Source organism: Acomys minous (assembly GCF_964271855.1).
Source record: "Acomys minous genome assembly, chromosome: 2".
Lineage (NCBI taxonomy): Eukaryota > Metazoa > Chordata > Mammalia > Rodentia > Muridae > Acomys > Acomys minous.
Window position 1 is genome coordinate 125,682,379 of NC_140484.1, and position 19,737 is coordinate 125,702,115.

Consider the following 19,737-nt stretch of genomic DNA (forward strand, 5'->3'; position numbering starts at 1 on the left):
ACCCAACAGCATTCTGTTTCAAATCATCTTTGTTCCATTTCAGTTTCCATACTAAAACTGGATCGAGTGCCTGAGAGACGTTTTGGTTGTAAGGGCACTTACTGCTATTCCAAAGGACATGAGTTTGGTTCCTAGAACCATGTCAGGGGGCTTGTAGCTGCCTGTAACTCCTGATCCAGACACACACAGATACAAACACACACACACACACACACACACACACACACACACACACACACACACACACTTTAAAAAGCAAAGCAAACAAAAACCGTGAGAAGATGAGTTACATTTCTCTCTTTCTCTTTCCATTTCCCTGGTCATTTAGAGCTCTTGCAGCTTCTGCCCCTATCTGGCAGTTTGAAGAGTTGACTCCCTGTGGTGTGTTTATGAAGATTGTAACTGAAGATTTCAGGAAAAGTGGTCCACATTGTTCCGAGAGCATCCGCAAATCTTGGGGTGCCATTAACCAACTCTCAAGTACAAGTAAGCTTTCATTAAGAGAATGAATTAACAGTTTGTTTTCTTTAACCTTTAACTTACTAAAAATCAACAGTGCCACCTTAAAAAAAAACTTTTGTAAACAATCATGTGCATTTGTTGTGTTGTCTCTGTGTGTGTGTGTGTGTGATGTATTATATGTGTTTGTATTGGTTTTTGTGTGTTTTGTGTGTGCCTGTTATATGGTATGTGACCAATGTTAGGTATGTATATTAAGCATACGTGTGTGTGTGTGTGTGTGTGTGTGTGTGTGTGTGTGTGTGTGTGTGCGCGCGCGTAGGCCAGAGGTCAACTTTTGGTGCCTTTTTTCCAACCAGTCCTTTTTTTTTTTTCCTTCTTCTTTTTGAGACATAGTTTCTCACTGGACCTGAAGCTCATTAATAGGATAGGCTTGGCTGGCCAGTGACCTTCAGGGATCTGCTTATTTTTTCCCCTCCTGATCTGAACTGGAGCTCCAGGCACACACCACCACATTGGAGTTTTCATATGGGTTATAGGAATTCAAACTCAGGTCCTTATGCTTGTGTAGCAGGCACTTACCTACCAAGGGATCTCCCTAGCCTAATATCACCATATATTAAACACACATATGCACATACATACATGTTGTCTCTTGAGAACTATACTAACAGAATGTGTAAATGAATAAGTATTTACAAAGTAAATGCTTGGTATTGCTAGCATCCAGATCAAGAAAAGACAAAGCCAGCCTCTCGTAAGCTTTCTGCTGCAGTCTTCAGCACTTTTTCACACCTACTCAGCAGATCTCCCTTTGCAGCACAGGCTGACTTTCTGATATCTGCATCTTAGTAATGAAAGTTGCATGGTATGTGGGAGTTTGTTTGTTTTTGATATGCTGTATTTTGTGTGATATTCTAATTATTAAGTGCATGCATTTGCTTTATTTAGTTTTAGCTTATGCATTCTCTTTACTACTCTTATTTATTTCAATAGTATCTTAAACTATGGATTAATATTAATTTTGGTAAGTTCTATGGGTTTATCTAGTTGCCCTAAAAGATTTTGTTAAATGTTGGAAAAATTTTTGGAGAAGCCAAACTTTGGAGAAAAAACTTGTGTTTTCTGTAAAACCAAATAAAAAATAAGTGACTGGTTGACACTGTAGATTAGTAGTGTCCTTTTATCTGCAGGCAGTGGCCTCCAGTGGCTCACAAACACTCTTCGCCTATGTAGACCCTTGACGTCTGAGGATGTCCCAAGTTTAAAAGGATGGATATCTGAGACCTGGGTGAACCTGGCAATGGTGAACTACCCTTATGCAACCAACTTTTTACAGCCTTTGCCTGCTTGGCCTATCAAGGTAACAGAAAAATGCCATATGTATGTGTGTGTGTGTGTGTATATTATATCCCTCCCATAGGGACTCTGTGAAATTAATGATTGTGGGCTGGAATCCTTGGCCCTACTGCTTTCTGACCAAGTGACGTTAGGCATGCTAGCTGTCTCTGACCTCAATTTATCTTTTGAGAACTGGAGATAAATCTTATCAGCTACAGCATTATAGGAATAAGAAATAAGACCAATAGTTGATGCTGATGGAATAACTATTATATGCCAAATTCTGGGCTGTACTTTGCATATGTAATATACCCCATTTTGTGATACATGTATCATGTCTAGATCCACATAATATATTAGCTAAGCTTAATAAATGGCAGGTTTTATCATAGTACTGAGAGGCAGTGAACTGTTAGAGGCGGTCTAAATGCTACACTTACCATGGGTGATCCCCATGCCAAACAGCAGCATGCAAGGCTCTCTTTTCATGTGCTGCGATAAGGGAGTGGCCTGAAGCTGCTGCCTACCCCTCTAAACAATGGGACTTCTTCCCCAAGGCTCCCTGTCTTCCTCTGTACGATAGCACAAAAGTAAATGTGCAGAGTTCTGTTGAGGACCATGCAAATGTTAGATTTGAAGACACTCAAGAATTGTACCTCACTATAATTTTATGTTCTTTTTCCAGTGTGAAAACATATCACTCATTTTTCTTTCTTTCATAATGCTAACGTTTCTTCTCCTTTGAGACAGGGTTTCTTTGTGTAGCCTTGGCTGCCTTGGAGTTAGCTCTGTATTGACCAGGCTAGCCTCAAACTCAGAGATTCACTTGCCTCTGCCTCCCAACGGCTGGCATTAAAAGCATGTATCACCACTGCCCATCTATGCTAAAATGATTTTCACAGTAAAAGGATTTATCACATATGTTCATCTTTAAACTTGTTGTTGTTGTTAAGAATGCCTCTCTTAGCTTTAAAAACAAAGTCTGGCAGAGTTCGTGGTTAAGGTTTGAGGATATAATTGATGGTATTTCTAAAGTGGGTATTGGAAATAAACCTTAGTCATGTGAAAGCATGGTTTCAAAAGTACCACCTCTCCACCCAGTACAGTGAGTGGGCCTAGGACTTCTCACATACTGATCTAAAGCACTGGCCCTCTCTGTACTTCTTATTTTGAGACAGGGTCAGGCCTTGAAGTACTCCAGGTAGGCCTCCCAAATAGCGGGGATTACAAGCCTGTGTCAAGCCTGGCATGGTGGCGCATGCCTTTAATCCCAGCAGAGGCAGGTGGATCTATGTGGGTTCGAGGTCAGCCTGGTCTACAAAGTGAGTCTAGGACAGCCAAAGCTACACAGAGAAACCCTGTCTCAAAAAACAAATAAACAAAAAAACCCTAAAAAATAAAAACAAACAACAACAACAACAACAAACCCCACAAAACCCCAAAAACAAAACAAAACAAAAACCAAGCCTGTGTCACTGAGTCTGGTTCATAAGTACTTTTAATTTAGCAGTCCCTTTATTAAAACTTTGTAGTTAGTATGAAGCATCTATTTTCTGTTGGAGTTATGTATTGTATGTACAGGGTGTTCCACAAAGAAACAAATAAATTAAATGTCATTTTTTTTGTATGTCAGCTCAATTATCACTTTTTAATTTGTCTTTTGAGTTTCGCACATTCATTTACATTGTCTACTGTTAACAGAAGCGACATACCCCCGGGGAAATAACTATAGAGTTGGTATGTAGGACACAGGCAAAGGGAAAATAGAAAACCCTTCTGTCATTTGACTGCTCAGTACGCATGAAAGCCATTGAACCTCTTCTTAGCTTTTACATAGCATTGTTGTGGGTTTTTTTTTCTTACTATAGTTTTTAGGTTAACACACAAATTAATGGGTTTCACTCTGAGTTTTTCATGTCTATTAAGGGTCGTTGTTTTTGCTCTAAGTCACCTGTCTCCTCCATTGTTTTCTTCTAGCCTCTGTTCTCCTACTATTGCTGGTCCTTGTCCTTTCCCCAAACAGATACCTTCTGCTTTTGTGTCATATGCATCCTCTGCATCTCTCTAGTTCTACTCCCCTGTATTAAGGTCTTGTCCTCTCTGCTCATGATCCCCCTTTTGATTTTAAGACACATAGTCATACATAGCCACACACACACATAGAGAGACAGAGTGTTTTAAATATTTCTTTTTAATGTATTATGTACACAGTGTTCTGTCTGCATGTATGCTTGCAGGCCAGAAGAGGGCAATAAAACTCATTCTAGATGGTTGTGAGCCACCATATTGTTGCTGGGAATTGAACTCAGGACCTCTAAAAGAGTAATCAGTGCTCTTAACCTCTGAGCTATCTCTCTAGCCTGAGAGTTTTAAATCTTTGTTCCATAAATGAGAGAAAACATGCAGCATTTGTCTTAGTCTAATTTCTTACACTTAGCATGATGTTCAGGGGCTAAAGACATGGCTTAGCAGCTAAGAGCACTGACTGCTCTTCCAGAGCACCCAGGCTCAATCCTTAGTACCCACACAGCAGCTTACCATCCCCTGTGACTCTAGTTTCAGGGAATCGTGACACCTAAGATCAGGCACGCATGTGGTGCACATGCAGGCAGAACACAATATACATAAAAATTTTAAAAATGACTCCCTGTTCCGTACAGTTTTCTGAAGTGTCACTATTTCATTTTTCTTTATGGATTGATAGAATTGCCCATTATTTGTAAATACCACATTCTCTGTTGGTGGGCATGTTCAATTTTCTAGACATTCTGAGTAGTGTAGCAATGACAGGGATGTGCATGTGTCCATGTATCTTTGTGGTATGTTGCCTTACTGTCTTTCAGTTATTTAGCCAAGAGTGGTAGTGCTGTAGTTCTAGTCTTTTGAGGAGCTTGCTTACTGAACTGCAGAGTGTCTGTATTAGTTTATATTCTAACTAGTGGTATATAAGAACTCCCCTTTCCCGAAAGCCTCACCAGCACTGGTTGTCATTTGTTCTCTTGATCATAACTATTCTGTCTGGGTGAAATGAACTCTCAAAGCAGTTTAAATTTGCATTTTCTTGATGAGCAAAGACTTCAAGACTTTTTCAAGTATTAGTTGGTCATTTGTCTTCCATTCTTCCTCTCTTTGTAACCCCCTTCCTTCTTCCTTCTTTTCTCTTCTATCTTGCTTTAGCACACACAGAGGGGTTTTATTTTATTTTATTTGCTTAGTTTGAAAGCTTTAAATCCACAGAACATTGGCAAGAATAGCTCCATAAAAGTTGATATGCCTTCATCAGGACTGAACAACTATTAATATTTTCCAGTATTTATTATTATTATTTTACTTTTTGAGACTATAATAACCATTTCATGCTTTCCCTTTTCTCCCTCAACTCCTCTCATGTACTCTGTTGCGCTCTCTCTCTCTCTCTCTCTCTCTCTCTCTCTCTCTCTCTCTCTCTCTCTCTCTGTATTTCTAAATGTATAAGTACAACCTGCTCAGCTCATATAATGATACTGTCTGTAGATGTATTCAGGGCTGATCAACTTGGTACTGGATAAAGCAGTTGGTGTGTTTCTCCATGAGGAAGACTGTTTCTTTTGTTCTCAGCATTGTTTTTTCATCCTTCCATGTTACATGTATATGTCATTGTCATTTCTTCTTTTGGAGTTGTGCTAGTTCCTGATCTTATTGCTGTAACTAAATACCTGTAAAGAGCAGCGTAAGTGAGGCAGTCTGTATTTCAGTTATATTCCAGGGACACAGCCCATCACAGAGCAGCAGCAACTGCAGTCACACTGGACCCTCCCCAGGAAGCTCTCATTCTCTTTGTTATTCAGCTGAGGCCTGAGCCTATGGAGGGTACTAGGTGGATCTTCCCTCTTCAGTGAAGCCTTTCAGGAAATACTGTCACCCATAGCTAGAAGTGTGTTTCCTTGGTGATTCTAAATCTAACTAAGGTGACAGTGAAAGTCAACATCACGAATGATTGTCCAGTTTCATTGCCATATTGAATAATGTTCCCATTTCAGCTCAGGTGTTGTTAATTAATGCCTCTATTGTTTCTTCGCCTCATGTGGCTAGGTGTTTTGTCAGGCTGGCTTATACTTTCCCCCCAAGAATCAATTCCCCCATGAGGATTTTTTTAAGTCTCCATTTCATTAATTCCTGTCCTGATCTTTATTATTTCTTGCTATCTGCTGCTTTTGGATTTGTAATATTCTCATTTTCCTAATATCTTAGGGTATGTCATTAAGTTATTTATTTGAGATATTTATGAGTTTTAAGTATTAGCACTCATACCTATGACCTCCTAGAATGGGTTAAGGGTTCTGGTTAAGATGTGTTTTCCTTTTTGCTTGATTCTGAGTGTTTACACAGTTCCTCTGCAATCCGTGTTAGACCCACTCATCATCCACAGTATAGTGCTCTGTCTCCATGTTTCTGTGTAGTCTCTTCTGCTGGTGATTTCAAGTTTTATTGCACTGTGACCTGCTAATATGTAACAAATTATTCTGAATCTTTAGTAGCCCATCAGATTGGATTTGAAACCCAGAAAAGATGTATTTGTCAGATGTAATGTTCTGTAAATGTATATTAAGTCCATTTAACCTGTGGTGTGATTGAACTCTGAGGACACTTTGGTACGTTTTGGTTTGAAGAACCTATCTGAAGATAGGGGGAAGGGGGCTGGAGAGGTGGCTCAGTGGGTGGGAATGCACACTGCTGTATCAAACCACTCAAGATGTAGAAATACACTTTGTCACCAATGGCGGTAAAATGGAAAATGACAAGACTATTCTAAAATGAGCTGTGAAGTTAAAAGTCGTTTAGCGTAAGTGCAGAAATGTCAAGTGAGTGAGATAAAGGAGACACAGAGAAAGGGAAGAGATAGAGGGAAAGTAACGCTACATATGAGAATGGGAAATGAAGGAGTGGGAAATGTGTCATGTGGGAAGACAGGAGGGCCAGAGCCTCATGAGAAGAGCAAGGTAAAGGGAAGGGGGGGAGGGGGGGACCAAGGGCAGTAAGCAAGACACTGGAGAGACAAAATTAAGTGAATGCAAGAAGGGAAACAACATTTTGAAAATTAAAATATTTTTTAAAAATAAGTAAAATTTAGAATATACTGAAAGTACGAAGTATAGAGAGAAGGAAACATGGGGGCAAAAAGGAAAAAGAAACTTTAGGGGGAAAAGGTATTATTCAATAGTGAAAAAAAGTAGATGAATATAGGAAAGGAATAGTAAAAACTGTAAAATACAGTGAAGCTATAATTGCACTGAAAATGAACAGAAGGAAAACGACAAATGTAAAAACATCAGAAAAAAGGGAAAGATAATGAAACAGAAAAATAGGTTAGGAAAAAAAAAGATGAAATATTGGGTGTTATATATCGAGATCCTGTCTTAAAAAAAAAAACAGCAGTGAGTAGTGGCCTAGGTTTGTAATCCCAATGCCAGGGATATGGAGACAGGTGACTCCCTTAGTTTGAGGACCAACCAGCCTATTCTACTGGGTGAGTCCCAGGCAGTGAAATAAGGTAGAAAACACCTAAGGAATGACATGTACATATATACATATACACATATACACATACATATACACATGTATACCCACATGCATGCACAAACAAATTTTGCATTCTTATGAAAATATAGTCCTTCATTCAGCAAAGATTTAGTTATTAGAGACTTTGCTGACCAGTGAGGGAGATGTTCTGAAATCAGATGCATGCAGGACAGTATTCTAGAGGCTGCGATACGAATAGGTACAGAGCTGGCCGGAGGTGGCGCACGCCTTAAACCCCACACTCGGGAGGCAGAGGCAGGTGGATCGATGTGAGTTCGAGGCCAGCCTGCTCTACAAAATTAGTCTGGGACAGCCAAAACCCTGTCTCAAAAGGCCAAAAAACCAAACCAAACCAAACCAAAACAAGAATAGGTACAGAGTGTGGTGGAGCACCGAGAGGGGAGTGCTTTAGCTCTTCCAGGCTGGGAAACCTCAGAAAGGAGGAGAAGTTAGAGGTGGGTGTTGTAAGGATGAATTGGCTAGCCACTCATAGATTTAGGGAGTGGGAAAAGAGGTTTGAGGAGAGAGGGAAAGAGTGGAAAGAGCATGGTGTGTGACGAATGGTTTTGCTGGACCCTGGAGCGAAGGCCGTGAGAAAGGAGCTAGACTAGGGGGAGAGCACTTGGCAGACCGTGCAGGTGGCTGACTGAGTCCACCACCCTACAGAAAAAGTTAAAGGTTCTTTTCTTTGAAAGAGGACATTATTCCTCAGAAATAGAATTTTTTTTTTCCAGACAGGGTTTCTCTGTGTAGCCTTGGCTGGGATGGACTTGCTTCATAGACCAGCCTGGCTTCAAATTCATGGCGATCTGCTTGCCTCTGCCTCCTCAGAGCAGTGATGACAGGCATGTGCCACCATGCCCAGGAGAAATAGATTTTTTTTAAAGCAATACATTAAGATGTTTATCAACATTTTATGATAAAAAAAAATTGAGATAGCATTTCCTCTGATACTAAACTAATTGTCTAATCATCTTTGACTCTTCCTATGCTTATCTCTTAGGTAGTGTGCCAGTATTTGAAACTTCCTAATGTGTCCGACACAGTGCTGATGCAAAATATTTTCCAAGCTCTGAATGTATATTATAATTACTCAGGCCAAGCGAAATGCCTGAATATGTCACAAACAGCTACCAGCAGCCTCGGAGCTGTGGGCTGGAGCTTCCAGGTGAGGATGCGTGATTTCCCTGAGCTCAGTGTGCTCCTTACTGACACGATTGCACTGTAACTTATTACCTGGCATTTGGCTTCCTAACCTGCATCCAAGTCTGGCCACTGTGAAGTTGCCACATGACCCTCCCCACCTTCTTTCTCCTTAATTCTTTCCTTTCTTTCTCCCCATATTTAGTCATCAGCAAATATATCATTGATCACAATCTCTTATATTTCAAAGATATAAAAATAAATAATTTATATGACATTGCCATAAAATATAGCCTGGTGAGAAATCTGGATAAAGTAACAGTATACTAGACCTTGACAAGTCCTGGAACAGAGGCATTGGGTAGACATAGGAGAGGAGAGTCTAACGTGGCTCTGAGTCTCCACTCCTGCACCTGCACAGTAAGACTCGCAGGGTTTTCTTGACAGTTAAATATGATCAAAGATATGAAAGAAGACTCTTTGCAAAAGAAAAAAGAAAGGGAAAAAAAAACTACTGTACTAACTTCTGTGACTTCTCGGCTGTGTCTTTCTATAAGAAATACGGGTTGTGTGGCAGAGAAGTTGGGAGTGGAGTCGGGTAGAGGGCCGAAGCCGATTTGATTACAAGTTCAGACCCTACTCTGAGACTCAGCAGCTGAGTGACCTTGCATAATTTACCTCTGTTCACCTCATTTTCCCTTTGTTTCTTTTCTCATTTTGCTCTTTAGGCTTGCACAGAAATGGTCATGCCCTTTTGTACTAATGGTGTTGGTGACATGTTTGAACCTTCTCTGTGGGATTTGGAGAAGTTTTCCGATGATTGTTTTAACCAGTGGGGTGTGAAGCCACGGCCTCATTGGATGACTACCTTGTATGGTGGCAAAAACATCAGTTCACACTCAAACATTGTTTTCAGGTGAGTTTGCTGTTTGATGGAGTCACTTGCAAAATGGCTGAGAAAATAGAAATAGGAGAGTGCTAGGTAATAAAAGTAGCATAGAATACAATAGTGATGCTGTTCCACTTTGCTATTGGGCTCCCGACACAAGGTAGGTGGTCAGCAAACACTTGTTGGGGAGCTGAGGCCTCAATAAATAGTAGCTGTTACAGCCTGTCTGTGGCAGTTCTTTTCATTGTACAGTGGTTTTCTTGGGAGGATTTGCATTTTCTAAAACCCATAGACTGTTTCACCAATGGTGATTCAGAAGGGGCTCCATGAAGAACTAACATCATTTCTCAGACAAATCAACTATGGTCAGTGATTAAGTGAGGCTGGTTGTTGGGGATTTTACCTAGCTACCTGGAGTCTCCCAGGAAAGCGATATTTTATTTTACTTTTTAGATTTCCCAATGGCTGGCATAGCTTACACAGGTCCTCGTGCAGGATAGGTCTCTCAGCAGTGCCAAACACTGTTGCTAAGTCACCAAGTGCTTCAGATGACCTTTTAAATCAGAGGCAGCTTGTTCATCACGTGGCTGCAGGGACTTTTTTGTTTTGCAAATAATGGAGCATTTCCTGTCTGGGTTGAGTTTTTTTAAATGGAATAATGAAAAGTAAAATAAAAAGAAATCTATATACTTAAATTTCCTGTAGAGGAAAATTGTGACTCCTAATTGGCATGGGAGTAATAAAAACAAACAAGCAAACAAAAGCATGTATTTTGCCCTATAATTATATCCTAGGTTGCAATTAAAATACTACTTAAAAAAAGATAAGTATATAATAATAGCTCAGGGAATTTAAAATTGTATTTCAAATACAGATATACGCAGTATAACTGAATACTTATTTATATGTTTGCCCAGAAAGAGCTGATGGATGGGACTGAGAGATGACTCAGCTTGGGAATATTTCCTATGTGAGCAAGAGGACCTGAATACGGGTCCTCAGCATCATGCTAAGACTGGCGTGTGGCACATGCTGGGAGCCCTAGTTGTTGGGGGTCAGCCAGGCTAGCCAAAATGGTTAACTCCAGGTTCAATGAGAGAGACCATCTCCAAAAAGCAAGGAGAGGAATAGAACACACCCAAAAGTGACTTCTGCTCCCTGCACATACTGAGATTCATGCTCACACACACACATGTGTATACACACACACACACACACACACACACACACACACCACAACACACATATATGCATGTTAGTTGAATTAATGCTTTGTATATGTAGTATATATAGTTTGTGCCACATATATTGTTTGGTTTGGGTCTCTCAATCTTTGTAAAAATTTGTTTCTTTTCTATCGTGCATTTGTGAATTGAGGCTATCATAGGCTTTTACTGAAAATTCTGCAGGTAGTAAGGATGTAAAATTTGGATTTGTTCATTGTTCTTTTCACTGCTATGCACAGCTAAAGGTACTCATGCGTGCACGCACACGCGCGCGCACACACACACATTCACATATACACACGACATAGATAGATAGACATTTAAAATAGAGTTTTCCTATAATCAGGCTAATACCCTTAGTAGACATCAAAGACTAACTGATAAAAGACCAGTGCCAGGAATGAGTTATTTATTTTGGAGTTGTTGGTGAGGTGCTGTTGAGCCCCACACATTACAGACAGTTGCCATTGCTCTTGGTTACCATCTAGAACTTGATGGTAAGATACGACATACTTGAGTCATAGAACATGGCAGAATTCAGTAGTATGGACCTGGAACCTTCATCCCTACTGGCGAGCTTTCATAGTGCTGGAAGATGTTGTGCAAGCTACTAGAGGAAGAAAAAAAATCATGAATCATATCCAGTTATGAAACCTGTGAGCTGCAATGACTGGCCAGGCAAGACATATCCAATGGTGCAATGGTGGCACAATATTATGGGAGTTACTTTCTCATGGGATTTGAGACTAGCTCCACAAGGGGAAACCCATAGCCAGCACCATTATGAGCTAAGAACCCATAGTCAACAGACCGTAGACCCTGTGGAAGAACCTACTACTGTCATGCTGCTAAATAGGCATCATATTAAACCAACTCCAGGTAACTTGTCATTATACCCGTAGATTAGTACATCTCTCAACTCTTATCTGTGTATTTTCCTTGGAATAGAAAGAGATTTCATGCTCTCATGTTGAGAAAGATAACACTCTTTTTTTTTTTTTTTTTTTTTTGACACAATGTTTCATGTAGTCTAAGCTGACACTGAACTCCTTAAGTAGCTAAGGAAGACCCGGAATTCCTGACCCTCCTTCTTCTACCCCTCCAGTGCTGGGGCTGCAGGTGTGTGTAACCATGCCCAGCAATAACATTTTAAAGACAGTGTTTTAAATGAACCTCTTTGAATCTTTCTATTATTTTACCTGGTCACTGTCCCTAACAGCCACCAAAAAACCAGAGAGGAAAACACCCACAGGGGTTTATGTACACAGGTAGTTTTCAGTGACAGCAACAGTGTGAAAGTTTAAGAGTAATTTTAGTACTTCTAGAATTGGGATTTGTATGGCATCTCTGAAATCTGCACAATGGAGGTCAGGGAGTACAGGTAGGGAGTGGGGGTCAGAGGGAGGGAGGGAGGGAGAGAGAGAGGGAGAGAGAGAGGGAGAGAGAGAGAGAGGTTGAGGGCTGATACCTTTGTTAGGGTCGTTATATTATCCCAATGAATGTTCCATGGGATGTTTTAACTGTGGCTTAAAGCAAATATGCATTGAGTTCTAGAGGAGTAGTCACTGTGGCATAGTCCCTTCTGGATGTGTGAGTCAGTGGGCCAGTCCAGCAGAGTGACTCCAGCTGTCCCATAGTAACCAGGGACCAGTTGTATAGGACAGCTATCTGGGTCAACCCCAAAGAGTAATGAGGAGGTATAAAATGAAAACTGTCAAATGTGGCTGAGCACCCAAGGTATAGTTGAAATGTATCCAGCGTGCCATAATATTGCAAGCATTCACTACAAATGAGCGTTCCTCGAATTTCTTCTGTTATAGTCCCATCAAAACCCCAGATGGCATTTTTGTTAGTTTGTTTTGTTTTATTTTGTTTTTGTTTGGCAACAGAATCTTAATAAACTCTTGTTGAAATTCCTATAGAAATACAAGAGACACAGAATAGTCAAAACAGTATTGAAATGTGAGAGAAGACTTAAACTTCATGGTTTCAAACATATTAAAGCAACAGTTTCCAGGATATTGTAATGCTGGCTTAATATTAGACATGTATCTATCTAATATAATATCAAATATAATCAGTGAGAGAGAACTGACAACCCAAAAATTGACCTTTATATATAATAGTCAATTGATTTTTTTGATTGGTTTGGTTTACTGTGGCTGACCCTCCTGAAACTAGTTGACAACAGTGGGAGAAAAGGTGCTAAGGAAACAGGAGGTGGATGATATGACACATGAGACTTGAGAGTAAGAAGAATGTTCTAGAGGACAGAAGGGTGCGAGGAGGATTGAGGGCTTGGGAAGAAAAGGCAGCTGAGAATCAACAAAAACAAATATTATTGCAAATGCCACAATGAAACCTAATATTCTATATGCTTCTTAAAATGCTAAAAGAAAATAATAGAAAAAAATAAAAATTTTAAAAGGGTGTCCTTTGTAGTCCCCTCGCATCGCTTTCCCAGCACTGCGATTGCGGGTGTGCACCACTGTGCCTAATGAGAATGAATTATTAACCTTGAAAACAAAAAGATACATGACGAAGTTAAAAATAGGTCAGAAGCCAGGTGTAGTGGCTCACTCCTGTAGATTCCAGCAGGAGGACTGCTACAAGTTTGACACCAATGTGGCTACATAGTGAGTTCTAGACCAGCTTAGACTAGAATCAGACTCTGTTTCCAAACAAGGGGAAAAAGTGATTCTCTTAATAGAAAGCATTTCAAATAATATATCCATGTGGCCTAATTATATATGAGAAGGTGATAAATACTAATAGAGGTGAACATGAGAATCAAGACCACAGTGAAGACTTGCCAAAGTACAGCTTTGACAGGCCAGGGGGAAAACTGTGGAAAGGTGTATGCAGAGTTGGCCATGCTAATTACTCAGCAGCTATTTACCTCAGAAAGTGGCAGCACTGACTTCTATCTGTCTTTCATTCCATAATTAGTTAATTATCGATTTTCTGCTATTGGTTATCTATCATGATGCATACTGAGACTTCGTTTCCAGTCTAGGGTGAATGTTTGTCTTTGGTCATAAATCTGTCTCCAACCTGTTCTTCCTAGTGTAATTTATGTGCTTGACACAAGAAGATTTACAGAGTTCCTAGCAGCTTTTGCTATTCTGCAGGAGGGTTTTTTTCTCTGCGATTTTTAAATTATATTTCTTTTTTTAAAACATATACATCTATATTGTTACACATAAATAAAATAAACTGCATACAACAAGAAGAACCACAAAACAACCAAGAATTATAAAAATGTTACATTCATAGTGTCTTAGCTATTTGTATTTGGTAGCCTTGAAGAAAACATCTTTCCTATCTTGGTGAGTCTAAAATTCAAAATGAAAATCAATATCTATCATATCTCATCTCTATCAACTTAAAACATCTATCTAGACCTAAAAACATCTTAACGCCTAGACAACTAAGCTTAATTGTAAAGCAAACTATCTGGTCTTCAGCCCCATCAGAGACTTGAGAAGGAATAAAACTTAATTACCTGAGTAAACCAGAAGTGCAGATTAGCAACTTACAAAATGAGAAGATGACAGAGACGGTTTGCCGCCTGAACAGTCACCCAAAACTCTTTATAATAGTGGATCATCATCTTCAGCCTTCAGGCCCAATATATTCTGCAGGAGGGTTTAAAGTTACTTAAATTAGGAATTCTATAGAATAATTATAAAATCATATTCCTATGGATTCTTCAGAAAGTCTGCCCCCCCAGAGGGAAGTTGTTACAGCAGAGCATAGGCAGTGAGGGTTTCTCTACGCCCCACAAATATCTGAGAGATATAGCCGTGGCAAGCATGGGAGTGGCAGGGCGCTCACTCGCTTGCCACAGGCCCTTTCTGTATGCATGGCTCCTGGCAAAGACTGACATGTCACCCAGTGGTAATGCCCTCCTTTAATCACACCACCAAATCCACAATGGAAATGGTCCAAATCCTGTGTTGCTAATGAAAGTATAAAATGGTGAAGCCAGTTTGGAAGATTGTTTGGCAGTTCTTGAAGTAATTAAGTGATATCACATATCTCAGAAATTCTATTCCTAGATATACTCAGGGAAAATTAAGATATACATATACATGAGACCTTGACAGTGATAATGTTCAAATGCTCATGAGATCCAAAAATGGAAACAATATAAAAATACATTAATTTTTCTTCTCCCCCTCACTTTCAGCAATGGTGATTTAGATCCGTGGTCAGGAGGTGGAGTAACCAAAGACATCTCAGACACCCTGGTGGCTATCGTCATCCCTGATGGGGCCCATCATTTGGATCTCCGAGCCCACACTGCCTTCGACCCTTCCTCTGTGTTGTTATCTCGCTCACTGGAGGTTAAACACATGAAGAAATGGATTGCAGATTTCTATAGTAATGCCAAATGGCAGTCCTGAGCAACTTACTTTACTTTTTTTTTTTATGTTTGCTATACCCACATTCCCACTCATTCTGTATGTAATTGTGTTCCCTCTTTTATCGTTTTTTGGGCCAAAGTTGAGACAAAAGAGAGTGACGGGGTTGGGTGCAGCCATCCCACCCTGGTGACTGCTCAGTCCTCACTCACTGCCTTTGTGTTGTCATCGCCACAGCTCGCATGCCATCAGCACTGGCATGGTTCCTGACTGCCACTCACCAGAGGGGCAGAGGCAGGTCTCTCACAAGTGGGGATGCCTCCTTGGTTTTGAGGCTGAAGTCTCGCTGGCTCGTCGCAAGTCCCCCCATTCCTGCGATGAAAGCAAAAGCAGAAGGTGGATTTAAAATGCTGCAGCTGCAGCTGGTAGGACGGGTGATGCCAATGCAGGAAACGGGGCCGCTTCCTTTGCGCTCAATGCTTGACTCTGAGTGTGCTGTAATAAAGACCACAGCAGACCTACCTGTGTGTTGCTCAGTCTCCCTCCAGCTGTGGGGGAGGCAGTGTGCCTGGGCTGGCTGCTTTCAGAAAGTCCTTTCTTGTTCTCTTTCCCGCTTGGCAGCTCTCCTTAGTTCTGGGATATTTGCCACTGTGGTGCTGCCACCCTCTGGCCCTCTCCTGCTTTGTTTCTCTTTGTTTCTGAGGTCAGTTTTGTGGTGATCCGGCTTTCCTAAAACTTGCCTATTTAGGAAAAGTGTTTTTTTTACTTTAAAACCGAACAAATTCTGTTAATAAAAATCTTCTAAAAATTGAGAGCTCAGCTATTGAAAAAGTAGGATGTATTTATGTTCATTTTGTAAAGAAATGTTCTGCTCTGTTCATGGTTACTGGTGTCCTTAAAGCCTTAAGCGTCAGGAAGCCAAGCAGCAGGTGCGTGGGGACTTTCCTGTGCGGCTTCCAGAAGACAGGCAGAGGAATTCGTGCAGGCAGCGTATTTGACATTAATTAATGGAGGAGCCTTCCCATTTCCAAGGTGTTGGAACTTTCAAGTAGCTCTTACCCTGAGACCTTCTGCCACGGGGCTTTTCTAGGATAGGAAATAAGGTTACATGCGAACCTTTCAGAAACACAAAGTGACTTACAGTTTCTTGTGTGCAGAAAAGCCTCTTCTTCCTGGTTTCTTATTGTTTTCTCAGTCATGTTCTTACCATGGTTTGGAAATATTTCTTGCTTTAAAAAAAACTATTTCTAGACCTTTGGGAAGGTTTTCTTTTATACTTTTTTTTGAGATTAATATAGTTAAATTTCTCTTTTTTGCTTTCCTCCCTCCAACCTGTCCCATATACTCCTCTTTGCTCTTTTTCAAATTCATCACTTCTTTTTAATACATTGTTATTACATACATATATATTCCTAAATGCAACCTGCACAATCTGTATGTTACTTTGATGAATATTTTCAAGGTTGACTATTTGGTATTGAGTAACCAGTTGATGTGTTCATCCCTGGGGAAAGCGATTACTCCAGCTTTCAGTCTTCTGTAGTTGCCTGGAGTTCTTTCCACAGGTCAGCGCCTCGTGGGCTTTCCCCATTCACTTTGGTGTCGTCCTTGTTCAGCTCATCTTTAGGCTTGGCAAAAGTTTAATGGAGGACATTATTTTAGGCTGTTTTCACAAAATCTTTGTTACTAATTTGGAAGCTTTAAGATACTTTGACATTTTGTATTGAATTAGCTGTTAGATAAAGTTGAAATTGCATTTTTCTGAAGAAATAAATTGCAAAAAAATGTTTTATGTAAGTATAATTTGATTCTACTTCTGTACATTTTTATGTGTATAACAACAGCCTTAACTGATATTAGCCCAACTTAAATGTTCTTACGTTTAATTTTAACTTGAAAGAGAATGAAATACAAAACAAGTCCTATTAAATCTTTATTTGTGGGCATGGTGAGCCCACATGTAAGCCCTGGTACTCAGGAGGCTCAGGCGGGAAGAGAACATTTCCCAGGATTTCAAAGCCATTATAGGCAACAAAGAGAGACCCCACAAGCAAGCAAAAAATATTTAAAATAGCTTTATAATTAATAACATGGCTACTTTAACACTCTAACTGGAGTGACTTTTTTATTTATCTTTTGTTACCTTAACTCCCTTGGATCAAGTGAAATAAGTAAATTTAGAGAACTTCTTTAGCATGTCCATAGAGCCAAGACATCACAACCCTGGCCGCAGAGCTGTCAGCAGGAGTTGTATAATCCCAGGGTTGAGCTATTTTACTTTTCCTTGGGTCCAAATGCAATTTTCCTGCAGCAGAAAGGCAAATGCCCCTGTTTCCACCCACTCCTTACCCTTCCGTCTCAGCCTCTGCCTTGCCTTCTGCTTTTGTTTGCCTTCATACTGAGGGAGTTTTCAGTCTTCAGGTCTCTGTTTGTAGAGGAACTGGCTATGTGGCCTTTGGGCATTTGCAAAATCACGTCTACCTTGATCTCTCTTCTCTCTCCTTTTCCCTCCCCACTTTCTCCCTGAATAAGGGAAACATGAGAATACAACTCTCTTTTGTTTGCCGTGGTGCTTGATAAAATATGTACCCTCTCTGGATGTGGTAAGCTGTTTAGGTGCCTTCTCTAAAAGGAAATTTTCAATACTAAAATTAATGTGATTATCTGAGTGTGAGCATTGTATTCAAGGCTTAAAGAAAACCTGTTAGAATAGCTGAATGTATCTGTTTAATCCTCTCTAATGTGGCTGAACAGTGCTCTGAGAGGCTATTGGTCCCTCTTTCTTCTGTAAATGCCTGCTTCCAGAGAAAGGGACTGTTAGCAGCGTTTGATAGCTTTATGCTTCACCTTCTCAGCTGCACAAAGCCACAGGAGAAGCCTGGAGATACCCAAAGCACCAACAGAGACCTGTCTCTTCTGAGCCCTGTGGACAGAGCACAAGGTACATGGTGGCTTTTTTCCCTGGGCTTTTCTGGAAGTGAGGACTGTGGTCACCTTGAGGAATGGCGTCTTGGAGAGCACTGTTATCAAGAGTGGGACATTTACATTCACACACTTGAGTTGGAAGAAAGGCTTAGCTTCTGACTCCTTGTTAGGGCAAATGAAGAAGGAAAAATGACAGAGCGGTGAACTTGTCAAATTGCTCAGTGACTGGGTCAGAGCTAAATGTTGGTTCTCTCATTTATAAGCTAGTGTTAAAACCTGTCAGAAGAGTTAATTTTGAGAATTAAGATGGGGAATGAACAGGAAGCTGTGACAATTATTTTATAGCATTCACATACACCATGTGTGCCTTTTCATTTTCATTTAAAATTTCAAATTCTTATTCTAGACGTACACTTTCCTCCTAGGTGTGTAATTTAATGCAACAATACTTTGAGTACTTATAAGCTGGGAAAAATGCACAGATATGGGAAACAGACTTGTAATTGAAATTTAACAGGGTCATAGTCTTGTAAGGAGGTACAAAATATTCTTGAGAAATTCATATTGCAGATGATTAATATATTTTGGGTCACTAGTAATAATAGCTAAGCCTTAGGATAGTGTTTATTGTTTATGAGGGGTGGAACTGAACACTTTATTTGACTTTCTGCATTCAATCTCATCCATTTCACAGCTGCTGCTGCTGCTGAGGCACAGCCACTTTCTCCCAGCGTCATAGCCAGTAAGTGGTAGGCCAGTAGAATCTGTAACTTCACAATCTAAACTTGCCCATAGTGCATCCCAAGTTAAGAAAGAATTCCTAAAGGAGGTGAGCACAGGTAGGTTCCAGGGTAGAGTGGTAAGTGTACTAAGTACTCAGGAGAAAAGGTAGTCCAGGACGCAACAACAAGGTTTGCCAGAGAAGCCCTTGTGTGGGGAGCAATGTGGAGCAGTTTGTGACTGATTGTGTGGACATCTAGGGCTAGGGTGTGATGTTAAGAGGTACTGTCAATGTGATCAGTTCATAATCACCATGGAAACGCAGCACTGAGTGTGTTCATGAGGGTCTTTCCAGAAAGGTTTAACTAAAGAGGCAGGACACAACCTGAATGTGGATGGCACCATCCCATGGGTCCTGGAGCTGGATTAAAAAGAAATTCAGGTGAGCACGGATACCTGTCTCTCTGCTTTCTGTTTGTGAGCAAGGGCCTCACCTTCCTCCCCAGGATAGGCTGTACCTTCAAACTGGCCAAAGCAAACCTTCCCTCCCTCCCTCCTTCCCTTCCCTCTCCTCTCCATCCCTCCCTCTTTTTGTTGCTTTTGTTGGATGTCTTTTCACAGCATTGAAAAAAGTAACATGCACATCTTATAATCTCAGACTTTTGTGGAAAGGTAAGTACAGTGTTTGATTAATCACCTAATTTTTAGCTTATTTTTTCTTTCTTTCTTTCTTTCTTTCTTTCTTTCTTTCTTTCTTTCTTTCTTTCTTTCTTTCTTTCTTTCTATTTCTTTCGAGACAGAGTTTCTCTGTGTAGCCCTGGCTGTCCTGGAACTCACTCTGTAGAGCAGTCTGGCCTCAAACTCAGAGATCCTCTTGCCTCTGCCCCTAAGTTCTGGGAGAGTGGCTATGTTTTCAAGAAAATGTGTGCAGTGAAGTTGGGATGGTTGCTGTCTTTATGGTACAGAATCAGAATATGCTCTCAATTGTCAGTTCTAAGCCTTTGAGGATGGGAGCCTCCTAGGATACAATGGACACATCTTTTTTTTTTTTTAAATACATTTTTATTAATTTATACATATTACATCTCAGTTGTTAGCCCATCCCATG

General features: G+C 40.4%; 1 protein-coding gene across 3 annotated transcripts in view; it reads left to right on the plus strand.

Annotated features, from left to right (window-relative positions):
* Positions 1–15,794, plus strand: part of PRCP (prolylcarboxypeptidase) — a 51,575-nt gene extending 35,781 nt beyond the window's left edge. For all 3 annotated transcript variants that reach the window (XM_084768056.1, XM_084768057.1, XM_084768055.1), the window contains exons 5-9: positions 329–486; positions 1,653–1,822; positions 8,363–8,527; positions 9,231–9,418; positions 14,810–15,794. In XM_084768056.1, the coding sequence (XP_084624182.1) occupies positions 329–486; positions 1,653–1,822; positions 8,363–8,527; positions 9,231–9,418; positions 14,810–15,026 (898 nt within the window). In that variant the 3' untranslated portion in view covers positions 15,027–15,794. The remainder of the gene's footprint in view (positions 1–328; positions 487–1,652; positions 1,823–8,362; positions 8,528–9,230; positions 9,419–14,809) is intronic.
* The last annotated feature ends 3,943 nt before the right edge of the window (positions 15,795–19,737 follow it).